The sequence below is a fragment of the Urtica dioica genome, chromosome 11 (assembly GCF_054948205.1).
Source record: "Urtica dioica subsp. dioica isolate 48M chromosome 11, U.dioica_male_clone48M_v1_H2, whole genome shotgun sequence".
Classification (NCBI taxonomy): domain Eukaryota; kingdom Viridiplantae; phylum Streptophyta; class Magnoliopsida; order Rosales; family Urticaceae; genus Urtica; species Urtica dioica.
Window position 1 is genome coordinate 16584798 of NC_142766.1, and position 12507 is coordinate 16597304.

General features: G+C 39.0%; 1 protein-coding gene across 1 annotated transcript; it reads right to left on the reverse strand.

The window, feature by feature from the left end:
• Nucleotides 1-4251: 4251 nt before the first annotated feature.
• Nucleotides 4252-8891, reverse strand: LOC149381738 (protein SMAX1-LIKE 6-like). The gene is made up of 3 exons (XM_089630042.1): nt 7286-8891; nt 6417-6657; nt 4252-6302 (listed from the first exon to the last, which is right to left on the reverse strand). Exons 1-3 carry the CDS (start codon nt 8476-8478, stop codon nt 4455-4457), a joined length of 3282 nt encoding a protein of 1093 aa, XP_089486168.1. The 5' UTR covers nt 8479-8891; the 3' UTR covers nt 4252-4454.
• Between the last annotated feature and the right edge of the window lie 3616 nt (nt 8892-12507).

Below are 12507 nucleotides of genomic sequence, written 5' to 3' on the forward strand. Positions count from 1 at the left end.
AGTTACTACAACTCTATACGTCGATATCTACAATTGTTGTTAACTGTAGACTTATAAGTCTACAATTTATGACAGTTTTTATTACAATTATACATATCAATCTAAAGTTATTCTGATTTTTGAATTTTCTTATTCAGGTATGAGAGTGAACATATTTTTTGTATAAATGAGAGACAAGCCTCAGACATACAGATCACGTGTCGTCGGTAGACCGAAGAAGAGACGGATACATTCTCAAGGGGAAGAGCCTATTCTTAGGAAGTGTTCGCGATGTGGAGAAGTTGGTCACAATCGGACTACATGCAACAGTCCAGTTCCTTTGTCCGAGAGGAATGGATGAATTATTATAGTTGTATGTGTTTTTGGAACTAATTTCAATTATTATAGTTTAATGACTAATTATATGTCTTTTTGAAACTTGGAGTGTATTTCAATAATGGATGAATGACTAATTATATGTTACAATTTCAGTAATTTATGTCTTTTTTACGTCTTTAATTCCTAAACATAAATGACAATAGTTGAAATCTCATATGTCCCATACAAAAATATAACTAACAGAAACCCGAGCCCGAACGAAATATCAAATCTCGATTAAAATATCAACTCCCAAATCCATTTTCCAAATCAATCATCAAATCAAACTGAGCGATTCATCAACTAAAACACAAAGAACTCCCGAGGCTCAGATTTTCTATCACAAGACACTAAACAACAACATCAACAACAACACATTTCAGAATTCCCAGCCAAAAGAACCACACGGCCAAAAACACACAAGCAAACCAAGCTCACGGCCAAGACCCAATCCAAAACAACACTCGTCCAAAACCAAGAACAGACCCATAACCAGAAGAATCATCACCGAAGGCAATTCAAATCTTCAACTAAAATCATCAAAACACGTTCACAACCAAAACCCCCAAATCAAAACCTAACCCTAATCAACATGTATTCCAATCTGAAGAAATCACATCACCTCTCTATGTTCCTGAAATCCAGTCTCCTCCACAAGCTCTCTCTCCCTCCCGGCATTTCTCCTAGCTCGCGGCGGCGCACACTTCACGGCGGTCAAGCGCTCGAGAAGACTCGGTGGTCGCGCGCCTGGGCTCGTTCCTTGGCAGCGATCCACGCGAGAGCTAAGCAAGGAGAAGATGATCGGAGTGGTCGAGGTGCGCGTCCAAGCTGGGCCTCGGCGGCAGCAGCGTTCTCCCTTCTCTCGGCCGGCGCGCGCGGTGGAGGATCGGTGGCTGTGAGTCGCGCGATGGAGGAGACTCGGTGGTGGCGCGCGGGAATAGGAAAAGAAGAAGGAAGGCGAGGAAAGGTGGCGGTGATGATTTTGGGTGGCCGGCCGGGAAGAGAGCTTGGATGATGTGGTCTGGAATTTTTTTTTTCCTTGCTCTGTTTGCTCTCCAATGTCGCGCGGGTGAGGAGAGAAGAAGAAGAAGATAACGTGAAGAATGAAGAAGAAGGGCAAATATGTACTTGCTCACTTAAGCAACTACTAAAAGTGTCCAAAACAAGAAACTCTATATTTTGGTCCAAACTACTTAAATGAGTAGTAGATCCGGCCATTTCCCATATATATATATATATAATATACAAGTCCGGTGAAAGCTCACTGCTCAGGCTTCGTGAAACATACAAGTGATTATGTTAAAACATGAAAATTATGTCAACAAATCGTGTCATTTGTTGACATATATATATATATATATATATATATATATATATATATATATATATATATATATATAACAAATTATGTCATTTGTTGACATATCAATAAATTATGTTATTTGTTGACATATATGCCAACAAATCGTAAAAAAAATCAAATTTATTGACTTATATGAGACTCGGAGAATAATAAAAAATAGAAAAAATAAAGACAAAAAAGGGTAAAATTATGCATAATGTATTCTCTCTCCTGAATTTACTAATAGAATTGTCCAAATTGTAATTTTGGTTGATCATGAGAAAAGTTATTGTAGGAGATAATACATCTGTCTATTTCTCTTTATTTTATGTCTGGATCAAAAATTATGTTTTGTTCTCAGCCACTTCTCACGTAGAATCACAAGCCCATTACTTGAGGGATGTTTCTTCAAAAGAAGCCTGCATTATGTACATTCCAAAATGCATATAGCAAGAAGAATTGGAAATGGCTTCTCTACTAGAATTATGGCCACTATAATTAATTTACTGATGATTTGTCTAAGGGCTCAAAAATTGTACACAGCGCTCGCTATCAGTGTATACAGCGACAGTATAAATTTGTGTAATGTATTGAAAAAATGTGGGACCCACGAAAATATATAAGTGAAATACAACTCAACCACGTCATTGATATCTGATAGCCTTGACAAAAATCATTTTCGTAATCACTAAAGCTTACTTGCAAGTAAAACCAAGGAAAAATGATATTTTTAACACCACAACTTTGTCACTAGTAACAAGTTAGTCTCTAAACAAAAAAATCTGCAATTTTAACCCTTCGTCATTGTAATTGTATCATATTTGGTACTTATGTTACTTATATCACCAATATAAACGAAATTCGATCGTTTGTAAAAAATCTGCAATTTTAACCCTTCGTCATTGTAATTGTATCATATTTGGTACTTATGTTACTTATATCACCAAAATAAACGAAATTCGATCGTTTGTCTATCATGTGTTGGAAAAAATAAAAAAATATATAGGTAATAACGTGAATTCGCAACATTCGAATCCATTCGGCAGTGTTTCTGAGGCGGTTTGACTTTCATGAAGCCGTTGTCGCCACCATCGGTAAGTAATTAATCTCTCTCGAAATGGGTCTCTCTCGAATTAATCTATCATGTTATAACCAATATAGCATTGTTTTTCAATACATGATAAACATACGATCGAATCTCGTTTATTTTGACGATATAAGTAACATAAGGACCAAATACGATACAATTACAATGACGAAAGGGTAAAAGTGCAGATTTTTTGTTCAGGGACCAACTTGTTACTGGTGACAAAATTGAGGGGCCAAAAATCTCTTTTTTTCTAATAACAATGATAATTCACGACAAATTGTCAAAAGTAAACGAATGAAAAATTATCCAAATTATCAAATATTTTCATAGTAATACCTCATGCTTTCACTATCAACAATAATTCAAAATTATAATCGAATGAGAATACACTCTGTGAGAACTTTTGACGAACGGGATATAGATTATACTTAACAACTCATTAACTCTTTCAATAAACATCTAAGTTTAATTAATGAACCAAAGTGCTCGAAAACTACCAACCGTGGAAGAAAAAAAAACGTTCAAGTGTTGAACCAGAAAAACACCAAAAAAATCAAACTAAGAACCTGAAACATGACTAAGACATCTTTGGAACATAAAAATCACCATAATATAGCCTCGTGGAAAAAAAAACATCAAAGTTAAAAAATAAAAATAAAAAAAAAAGCCCTAAGCTAACCAAAACCCTTAACATCAAAAGGTAAAATACACAATTTCAAGAAGAAATAAATTATTATTAATACTAAAATTACGTCTTTTCTAAATAAAAAAATCCACCACAAGAAACAAGAACAAGCACCACCAACACACGGGGCAGGGGGAGGGGAAAGGGCCCGAGCCACGGGGAGAAGAACCACAACGACAATATCGAGGCGCCGAAGATGAGGCCGGATCCAAAGGAGTGACCATTCAAAAGAAGCGTGGATAATCAGGATCACCATCGGAGCATCCGTCACGGGATGAGGAAGGCGAAATCCGGCATGATGGTCTAGTGAGGATGACAAAATCCGGCGGAATCCGTCTCGGGAAGTGGTGTTTCGTTTCTAGAGCGAAAGTGGTAGCTTAGAACCAAAAGTTTTTTTGAGAGAGAAAAAAAGGAGCCGAAATTCTTTTGGTAAAAGAACCTATTTTTGTACCAAGTCTTCTTTGAAATTGATCTTACTCTCTAATTTAACCTAGATTTATTCTAATTTATTTTACTGTCTATTTCATATGTGAGGAGAGTCGATAAAAGTCTAGTAGTACTACCCACGTTCCTTTAAGAAAACACGAATCAGCCAAATGAACTTGATCAAGTTCTAATAAACAACGGAAGTACTACAGAAAGTAAAAAATGTAAAGGGTTTACGAAATGTAACTCCTCTCTTTTTGCCAAGAAACTCTTGTTTGTGTTTGGCTTTGGCTTTCTTTTCAGAGCCAACGAAAATCTCTACGACTATACAGAAATACCCAAAACAATAAATAAACTCAAATGTAGAGGCGTTGATATTTTCATAGACAATTCTAGTTTAATAATAAACGGCACAAATGCTTCTCCCGAACCTTCTTTAAGCATAAGATCACCGTCACAGGGCTTCTCTTCCTCTTTATAAATACCCAAAACATACATATATATATATGCTAAAGCTACATTATACATGTAATTAATTACAAGACAGAAAAATCTTAGCCGAGACTAATTATAGCTGGGAGGCAGATACAAGAAGTTTGTTCTTCTGCGCCGAGTGGTTCAGAAGCCACCAGTCTCATGACGCATCGCGACTTGCATTTGTATTTCTGTTCCGCTACAGCAAAACCTTTACAAAGAACCCACGCGACCCAATCTTCCACTGCCCTTCTCTCCTCCGATAGCCAATCGGCGGCGAGTATTTGCACCATGGCGTCGTAGTCGATCTCAAGCAAAGCCTCTGGTCCGAGCATTTTCTTGAAGTTTATGTTGATGTCTTGGAGTATTTTCCTAGAGAGTCCGTCGAAGTCGAATGGCTTCAAAGCCACTTTCTCGTCAACTTGCTCGAGGAAATCCTCCAACCAAGCTTCCGAGCTTTCGGAAATGGAATCACTATCGTACTCGCCGCCACTGTCGGCGCTTTCTTCCTCGTTCTCCTCTACGGGCACGTTCAGGTCCAGAAAAGACCTCGATGCCTTTTGGGCACGACTATGAGACTCGAGGTTCTGCTCGGCAATCAACTTTCTTTTGTTTAGAGATGACAAACTCAAAGTTCCTTCTTTCAGGGAAACTCTCACATTCATTCCGTGGTTGGGAACGGAATCTCCGGGAAAAGTATCGATCATGATCTTCATCTTAAATTTCTTAGCTTCCACTATTACGTCCTCCGGGAATTGAACAGGATACTTTTCTGGGTGATGAAGCGGCTTATTATTACCCTTTATGATAGTTGTACAAGTCACAAACACTGCGTTGTTGAGGCTGATCTCTCTTCCGCGGGAATCCCGGATTTTGCCTGTCTTGATTGCCTGTGACAAGCTATTCTGTGCCAGCACATCAGCCTTGTCGATATTCTCGAGGAACACAACTGAATGGTGCCTCCTGCTGAGTTCCCCCGCAAGAAAATCTACAACAGTCTTCCCTCGAAATTTCATATCGTAATCGTCGTCGTCTTGAAAGACCGAGTTTGTTTGGAAACCTCGGTTCTGACATCCCAAATCAACAGATATCAGACTCTCGCGGGAACCATACAGCATCTCAGCGAGCACGGATGCAATCCTCTTTTTTCCAACTTTGTCCGGTCCGAGAAATGTAACCCATACATCCCCTCGGAGATTCGAGCCGCGGTTCCTTCCGCCACCGGATCTGACACAGCACACCGCTTGACTGACCGCAGATATGGCCTCATCTTGCCTACCCACTTTTTCAATCAAAGCCCTCTTGAACGACTTGAGGTCACAAGGATCAAACTGCCCCTTGAAACTCGAGATGGGACGCGGAGAAGATTGGAAGATCCGGCGCGAAGCACAAGGACTTGGAGTTTCATACTCAACAGAGTGAGTACCAGGAGAGTGTTGTGATCTTGGAGCCTTGTTGCTCGAAGGTGATGCATATATCGTTCCGAGCCCCAAATCAGTGGTCACCAAAGCAACACCAGGTGCTGGTGTACCGTCGGGAGGGAGATTCATATCTTGCAAAGGGCGAGGCCGTAAATTGGGGCTCCTTATCTCGATCGGGAAACTCTCGGCATGCTTTGTTGACTTTGCAGCGTCAGAAACCCCTCTCATCGAACTGCTCGGCTTTGGTGAGAAATTCTGCTGCAAGTTTGATACTGAGCTTGGTGATGGCAGGGCAGATCGCATTTCGTTCTTGCCCGAATCTTCACTGCTACTTTCTTTCAGATGTACAGTGCCCTGAAAGCCCTCATCGGAAGGAATTCTGGCCCTAGCCTGGAAGATCTCTGCTTTATGGCCCGGTTGGGTGTGATGAAGGCCCCGACAAATTTCATTCCATTTCTTTTGCAGCTCTGACATTTTCCCACTCAATGTTGTTCTACCATCCTTGGCCTGCAGCAAATAAGCTGTTTTAATGAGCAAACTGAATTTAAATTGTCACAAGTATATGCCCTTGTCGGTTTTTAAATCTTTATAATTGATTTTTAGCACAAAGGGGTTACACACTTTCATGACATCCACAGCCTTGCCAGCCTCGATTTCAGCCATTCGTAAGGAAGGAGAATTCTCAGAGTAGGGACTGGAAGCGGAAAGAGCTGACCCGGCCTTCAACAATGAGGCGACTTCCTGCTCATATCTTTCTGTACAAGCAAGGCAACGAGCAAATTGGTTTGTGCTGCTACACGGACTTTTGACCTCAGACGGAGCAGCGAAAAATCCTCCAAAGGGAACAAATGACCCCATCAAGCTGCAAGTAAACCATAAGCAAAATAATCGATACATGTGACGAGAACCTGTAAAAATGACTAAATACTTGAATCATTTTAGTATAATAACATGTATGGTTAGCTTATGTTGTGTGACTGGCAAATTAGGCAGCACAAATGATGATTACAAATAATAGGTACGTGAATATAGTTACTAAAGCACAAACCACCATGACATTTTAAACAAAACGAACGTAGATAATAATCCCAAACCATATACACATTCGTGTGTGTGTGTGTGTGTGTTTGAGTGTCGGAAATGAACCTATATATGAAGATATGGCCACAGTCCCGAAGGAAGGCAGTGCATCGGAGGTAAGGAGATATAACTTCTGCACAAATAGTTCTAGGGGAAACAAGACTTTTATTTTCCCTTGTATAGCTGAACAGTTTTATTCTAGTTCAGCCATATCTATTCGATTCCAAGTTCTGGATCCAAGTCTAACATCAATCAAGGCAACTAAAGCACGAGCTGCATAATCTAACGTCAATCAGAGCATTTACCAACAAAGCTCACAAACTCTGTTCCTAAATCAATCACATAAGAAAAATATAAACTTCATTTCTCAACTGACATTCAGCATCTGAAGCATGACCGTGAAGACCAACCTGGATTTGGAGAAAGCCCCGTCGGCAGAGGTCTTGGAGGACGACGTAATGGGAAGAATGTGCAAGTCCAAGTCCTTGTCGGCGCTCAGAAACAGACCTGTGAACTTGGAATACACCTCGAAGCTCGCGGCGGCTCCGATCAGCCACACCTTCCCGGCGCCGTTCTCCATTAAGCTCTTCAGCCGCGACACCACCGTCCCCGCGCGATCTCCCACGAAGCCCTTCAAGTCTCCAAAGCAAACCACCACTCCAGCCCCGGCCGAGCACTGCGCTGCTGCCGCCTCCAACCTGGAATTCAGCCGCTCCTCCGCCCCTCCGCCAAGAAACTCCAACACTTCACCCTCGATCGCGACCATCGTTAGGGCTCCGATCTCCGGCGGAAGGATTCCCGCCCCGCCGCCAAGTAGACCGTCGGCGAAGCACTTGAGAGCCTCGCCGGCGCACGCACCGAGCAGCAGCGGATTCCTCCCGCTCTTCCGCGCCAAAACCTCTCCGATCCTCCGCGAATTCTCGTCTCCACCGCCGCGGGAGAACGGGAATCCGAAACCGATCCCGAACCCCGGGGCTCTTCTCGCCGGCGAGAGATCCGAATCCGTTAGGTTACAGAGGAAAACCGGCGGTAACCTAGAAGCACGGCCGTAAGGAGATAGCTGCCTCACCGGCGGGTGAAGAACAGCGAGCTTGATATCGCAGCTTCGAAATCCAGCCTCACCGAAGACGCGACTGACGATCGGATCGTCGAGGATCGAGAGCACGAAGTGCTTCATCTCGACGCGCAGGATCGGCGCCGCCTGAGGTCCGCCGCCCGCGGCGGCACTAGCGAGCATCTGGTGGTGGAATTGGAAGCTGTCTGGATGCCTACGCTGATTGGCCTGAGACCTTTTAATGGCGGCCATAAGAGAATTCGACACCGGCGGCTCTTCAACCGCCTTCGACGAGGGAAGCCGGTCGAGCGAGACTCCGACGGAGAGCTCCAGAGCTCGGAACTGAAGCCGCGGTGAGTACGCCGAGCTCCGCGCTCGCGCGCAGGCCTCTCGAAGCGCCGATGAGGGAAGGGAAAGCAGAGCCGAGACGGCGTGGAGCGAGGTGGTCTGCGCGTGGCCGCGGCGGCGCGCCACAGCGACGGCGTCGTCCAGAGCCCTCGCCGCTTCCTCCGTGAGGCATTGCCGAGCTGCGTTGACCGGCGTCGGCATCGCCGGCGAGCATGTATATGTAAACGCGCAGGGGTTATATTGGAGTCAAGCGCGCGCAGGGTTTGACAGTGAACAACAATAATATAATAAAATAATCCGAGAAACGATAGATATAGGATTTTAAAAAGAGAAGGGTTTGGTTTTGGTGTTTACTTCAGCTACTTTTGGTTGAATAAACTATTCGTTTCATTTTATTGGTGTTGTACTGGAAGTTGATGGCTGTGGCAAGTGTTGTTGCAGTTTGAGTTTGTGTTTGTGTTTGTGTAGTGGTGATATTAAGAGAGAGAGAGAGAGAGAGAGAGAGAGAGATGATTAGAAAAAGAGTCTGCGTTTGAGAAAGAAAGGGATATAGAGTCGAGTTTTGTGGTGGTGGACTGTGGGGTCTGTTTCCATTCCAACAATTTCACAAACATATGGTGAGCATAGATTCTCTCTCTTTAATAATCTAACAAATATCTTTCTTTCTCTTTGTGTAATTTTCCTTCTCATTCCAATTTGGGTCTTATTTCTCCAAATTTGATATTGTTTTAGCTCTTTTGTTGAATTGTTGAAATTAGGAATAATATGCTTCTCCTCTCTCAAAAGAGTCTCTCTAGTAGTGGTGGTGTCTAGTGTATCCATCCCCCCATTAAGGCCAACATTTAAAAACCCACGGTGGTTATTTATGCATATTAGAAATAGTGCTTATTTAGTCATCATCTGACTTTTAGAGTTGAATAAAAAAAAAGTATTCTCTCTTCTTTTACTCTCTTTTACTTAATTGGTTTTATTATGCAACCTAGAATTATTGATCGAGTGCTTGCTTGGAATAATTTTACGTGTATTCTAAAATCTGACTATTCTCTTTAAAACCTGCCGACTCAAAAATATAACTCGGTATAAGTTTAATGGACATGTGATCAAATTTCGTCATCAAATTATTCTTTTCATTAATAATCTATAAATAAATGAAAATGATAATCAGATAATCAGCACGTTGATGCTCTCACAACAAGTGGATTTCATCTGACAAATAAGCCTCACATATGTGACTGCACGTCACGGACAATAGCGCTCATAAATAAATTATCATGCATTTTTTAGCTGATAAAACCTAAAAATTTATTTTATTTTTGTAAGTATAAAATAAATGAACTAACGATCTAAAATAATGTAAATTTAAGCTAAAATTAGGTAAGTATCAACTGTAAAAAAAAATTCCAATGGTTGAGAAATGTCTTATGTTTTATTATATTTTCAGTTTTCTAAAGAGAAATTTGATTTTCCAAAGTTAATTATACACTGCATTTGAAAACAAAGATTACTATTGTGCACATTGGAAAATCAAAGGTATTTGGGTTGAAGTATGGACAATGTCACAAATATCTTAATAATACACCCTTAACTCGATGCCCAAATCCATTTCCAACGCTCAAATCGTTTTTTTTTTTTCTTTCTCTCTTCGAACTTCTTCACGCCAAACCAAACAAAACACCAAAATCTCCACACTAGCTTCATGCAAAAATGAAATCCCCCTTCGAATTTCTTCACACCAAAATCGCCGCCCAAGCTTCAGACCGAAATCAGTGATGGTTCTCCTCGCTCCGCTCGAGCTTCTTCTTCTCTCATCGTCGTGGTTCGTTCTCCGATTTCGCTCGTGTTCATGTTCCTGTGTCAGTGTTCCCCCGTTCCTCCTCGCAATGGTTAATCTTTCAATGCGGTCACATACTTTCAAATTTTAGAGTTTATGTTTCAAACAATATGACACTTCAAACTTTTTTGTCTAATTTTGAATCTCTCACGATACTTTTTAAAACTTTTTGGTATATATTTCGAAAATTTAATGCTTTTCAATTTTTTTTGGATTATTTCAAACTTTTTTGTATTATTTTGAATTTTTATTCGAACTTTTAGATGTTTATTTCGAACATTTTCGTTGTTTCTAATATATATCAAACTTTTCCCACTGATTTTGAACTATTGTATTGTAATTGTGAATTTTGATTATTTTTTCAAATCTTGTTTACGAATTACAAATGTAGGAATTGAAGGTGCCTTTTTTTAGAGAATTACAGTGGTCAAATTATGTACCGTGGGAGTTGATGGCGCCTTTTTCCGATAATGTTGAGGTGGTTATACCAAATATAAATGGTATTTTTGATATTTTTGTATACCCAAAACTTTGATTTTTGAATGTGTACAAAACCAACCTTGAATGTGGTATCTCATTAACTTTAGAAAATCAAGTATGCCCTTTCTAAATTTAGATAAAAGTCTGATTTTGTCTCGGGATAAATATACATAATCGGTAATGGCGAATTTTAGAATTCAAAGTTTCTTGAACTATAATTTGTGTTGAAAATCATGACTATTTTTCTTAATAAAAAATTGAAAAACATGGTTTGATACAATGACATCACTCTCTTCTTTGTATAAGCAAGCAGATGAGTACACGTGTGGGGTTCTGATGCAACTATGAGTAGTAAAGAAAATACTTTTGTGAATGCCACCCCAACATTATTATTTAATAAAACACAGCAATTTATGTTTCTTTCTTATTCTTTTCTTGCTTATGGCAAATGAACTTCAGGAGGAATCTTGAGTTTTACAGCCCACTTGATGTGTAACTAAAGCAATTAAACGCAATAAAGTCTCAAGACTAATAATTCCATTAAAAAAAAAAAAAAAAAAAAAAAAACTAGAGAGTAATAAGAGTGTTTTTTTTTATTCCTTTCCTAATAAAAAGTAAAAGATCCTATTACATGTACATTATTGTCTTTTATGATACCATACAATTGATCAACAGAAAATGAAATGGATAGACTTGAAGTCTTGAACAAAACCCGCCACATTGACAGTTGTTAATAAAGAAGTTGAATTTTTTGCAATTATTCTATTGTTTTTTTATTTCTTCTTTCTACAGCTTATATTTCCCCCGTCTCTCTCACTTACATGTGGAATAAATCAACCAAATGTATATTATTAAATTGAAGATAGACATCAACGTAACGGGATCAACCGAAAAGGTTGAGATTGTAATCAAAGAGAAGACCTTTCTATTTTCTTTTAAATCTGATATATATATATATATATATATATATATATAAAGAGGAGTTAATTCTCAAAGGACATATTTACGAGTGATTAGACATATTTATGTTTGAGCTCGCCGTTGCCGGCATGGATTAAGCTTTCCTTCCGTTGGTGGATAATACGTTTGGACCATTTTAACCCCGAAGGCCGGTGGTATTTATCAAACAATTTAACGTGTTTAACATAATATAAGTAAATAAGCTTTTTAGTGTTCATTTCTTTAACTCAATCCGATCCGAGTAACAAATATAATATCGATCAAATGTGTTGCATTGCATCGAAGTTATTTACACACTATATGTGAGATTGTTAGTAAGATTTTTTTTTTGTTGTCATTTCAAAAGTACGACTAATTTAAAGGTTTTTCTTATTATCCATTAGAAATAGGTTATTCTACTTTTATGATAATGATTGTCACCAAAATTCAGTTTTCTATAACACATTTTATCAATAAATACAGTTTTTCCCATGAAAAAAAAAAAAAAAAAAAAAAAAAAAAAAAACTTTGCTAATAGATAATGGAAAAAAAATCTTCAATTTAGTTATATTTTTAAATGATCTTATTTTTCTTTTAAAATCTTTTACATCTACCATTGATTTTAAGTTCGGCATTTTGCTCGAGCAAGCTAGCATTGATGGTAATATTTCTAGGGTTCATTAGAAAAATAGTCAATTTAAACGTTTAATATTGCTAAATAATCAACGTTTGGTAAATCTTAAGTAAACAGTCACTTTCATATATTTACAAACTTAAATCTTAAGTGAATAATCATTGTCATATATTAAGTCATGTTATCATTTATGGCTATTTATCTAAAATTTACGAAACGTTAGTTATTTAGCAATATCAGATGTTTAAATTGGTTATTTTACTAATTTTTTGATATTTATATATACAAGAAGTATCGTACCCCCAACACTTTTTGAAGCGTGGATAAGTACCACTACGACATATAT

Excerpts from the sequence above, each read along its gene's own strand:
- LOC149381738 (XM_089630042.1), bottom strand. The coding sequence starts at position 8,478 with ATGCCGACGCCGGTCAACGCAGCTCGGCAATGCCTCACGGAGGAAGCG. Across the intron at positions 6,658-7,285 it reads GGGGCTTTCTCCAAATCCAG|CTTGATGGGGTCATTTGTTC; the intron begins GTTGGTCTTCAC and ends GTTTACTTGCAG. Across the intron at positions 6,303-6,416 it reads AGGCTGTGGATGTCATGAAA|GCCAAGGATGGTAGAACAAC; the intron begins GTGTGTAACCCC and ends TATTTGCTGCAG.